The sequence below is a fragment of the Loa loa genome (assembly GCF_000183805.2).
Source record: "Loa loa unplaced genomic scaffold supercont3.2012, whole genome shotgun sequence".
NCBI lineage: Eukaryota > Metazoa > Nematoda > Chromadorea > Rhabditida > Onchocercidae > Loa > Loa loa.
This window is the reverse complement of record NW_018110191.1, coordinates 1-1558: the sequence shown is the minus strand read 5'-3', so window position 1 is coordinate 1558 and position 1558 is coordinate 1. Positions and strand designations below refer to the sequence as shown.

The window sequence follows — 1558 nt, the reverse complement described above, 5'->3', positions numbered from 1 at the left end:
AAGTAAAGATTTCATTATCACTCAAGTACCACTTCATTATCATTTTCACTTAAATATTACGACCATTCGACTGTCATATTTTATTATTGATGCAATGTTTGGAATAGAAATCCTTGAAGTATTTGCGCCAAAAACGATTAAATCTCAACATTGCATGATTTTGGCATAATTTGATAATGATTAAAGTTGCTTCTGTTTATATAAAAGATGACTAACAAATCGTCGGCTCGCCAAAAAGAAAATCTCTTGTACGAGGATGAACTTAAATCGTATGGGATAATCACTCCGTTCATTGGACTTCCTTCTATTTCATTGGGGAGGAATGGCATATCTGCCGAAATCATATAATTAGAACTATTTGTTTGTTTAATAGTGGTTTAATCCCATATGATGCAAAAATCCATTACAATTTCCTAACCAGTTACGAATTTTCTGCGTATTTCTAAATGATGTTCGTGAGATGTGACTGTCAGTATTGTACAATAACAGTTCTCCGAGGGTGTTATATTGATCGGTTTTTCACTTCCAAACAAAATAGCTTCATGTGGTTTCCAAAAAGGCACTGCGAAGGGTTCTTGGTGCTAAAATTCGAATTTGATCATTATGTCGTGAAATCATCGTCTGTTATAAGTTCTTTCTGATTTTTAGTAAATTATTATGCTTGACAGGAACAAAGAATGGAACATGCCTGAAAACCGGTGAAATTCGTCTCATCTATGCCTTTCAAAGCATTCCTTAAATATGGCGGGTTTATTTCACCATCTCGGTAATGCAGTATTCCACGTCGACGGTTTAACTCGTGGTTTATATGTTCAGACATCATGGGGATTGCCCTGTAAGATGACATGAAAAAAAATCCATTATTTTTATTATTTGCAATCAGTTCGTTATAGCTTATTAACTCATTTCAATTTCCCTTATCTCCTACAGTTACTAGTAATTGTAATCACAGAATTTGGCGGACATGATTTTTTGACGTTGGTGTCGGATTACCGAAATTAAAGCTACGTTCAAATCAAATTTCCACAATATCCAATAAACGAATATCCAACGATCAACAGAATAGCTTTCCCGACACTTGGTGAATATCTGTAGCGTGATAATATATAAGTAAAAGAAAAGTGCTAACATGCTAAGATTTCTTAAATCATTGCGGGGCAAGTGACGAACAATTATATGTCCCACTTGTCCAAGAGCAGAGACTAGTTTATTATTGGGATACCGAAATTTAGTTTCAGTCTTTCTTTTTTTGGGAGCGCTGAGTCCTTCTTCATCCGTCCCACCTGAAATTCTAATTAATTCGTCACTAATGTTCTTGTTCTTCACATATTTAAACAGGTAAATTCATTCAAATTTCCTTATTATGTACTGTGGACCACTTCAAAAAAAGTTCATTTAAATTTAAAATTCGAAAATTAGAAGAGTCTACCTGTTGCTGATGTAATATTGAATGATATCGTATGGCTTACAATGAATGTGAGAATGGCAAGATAATTAAAATCCATTGTTGCCAAAAAGCTGTAAATTAAGAATACACTCAATGATTTGAATAATCTTA

At 33.7% G+C, this 1558-nt stretch overlaps 1 protein-coding gene across 1 annotated transcript; it reads right to left on the bottom strand.

Annotated features, from left to right (window-relative positions):
* Positions 1 to 655: 655 nt before the first annotated feature.
* Positions 656 to 833, bottom strand: LOAG_19133 (hypothetical protein; the record flags this gene model as incomplete). The annotated part of the gene is made up of 1 exon (XM_020451787.1): positions 656 to 833. A coding segment is annotated over one exon (178 nt), but the record flags the coding sequence as incomplete, so codon positions are not given.
* Between the last annotated feature and the right edge of the window lie 725 nt (positions 834 to 1558).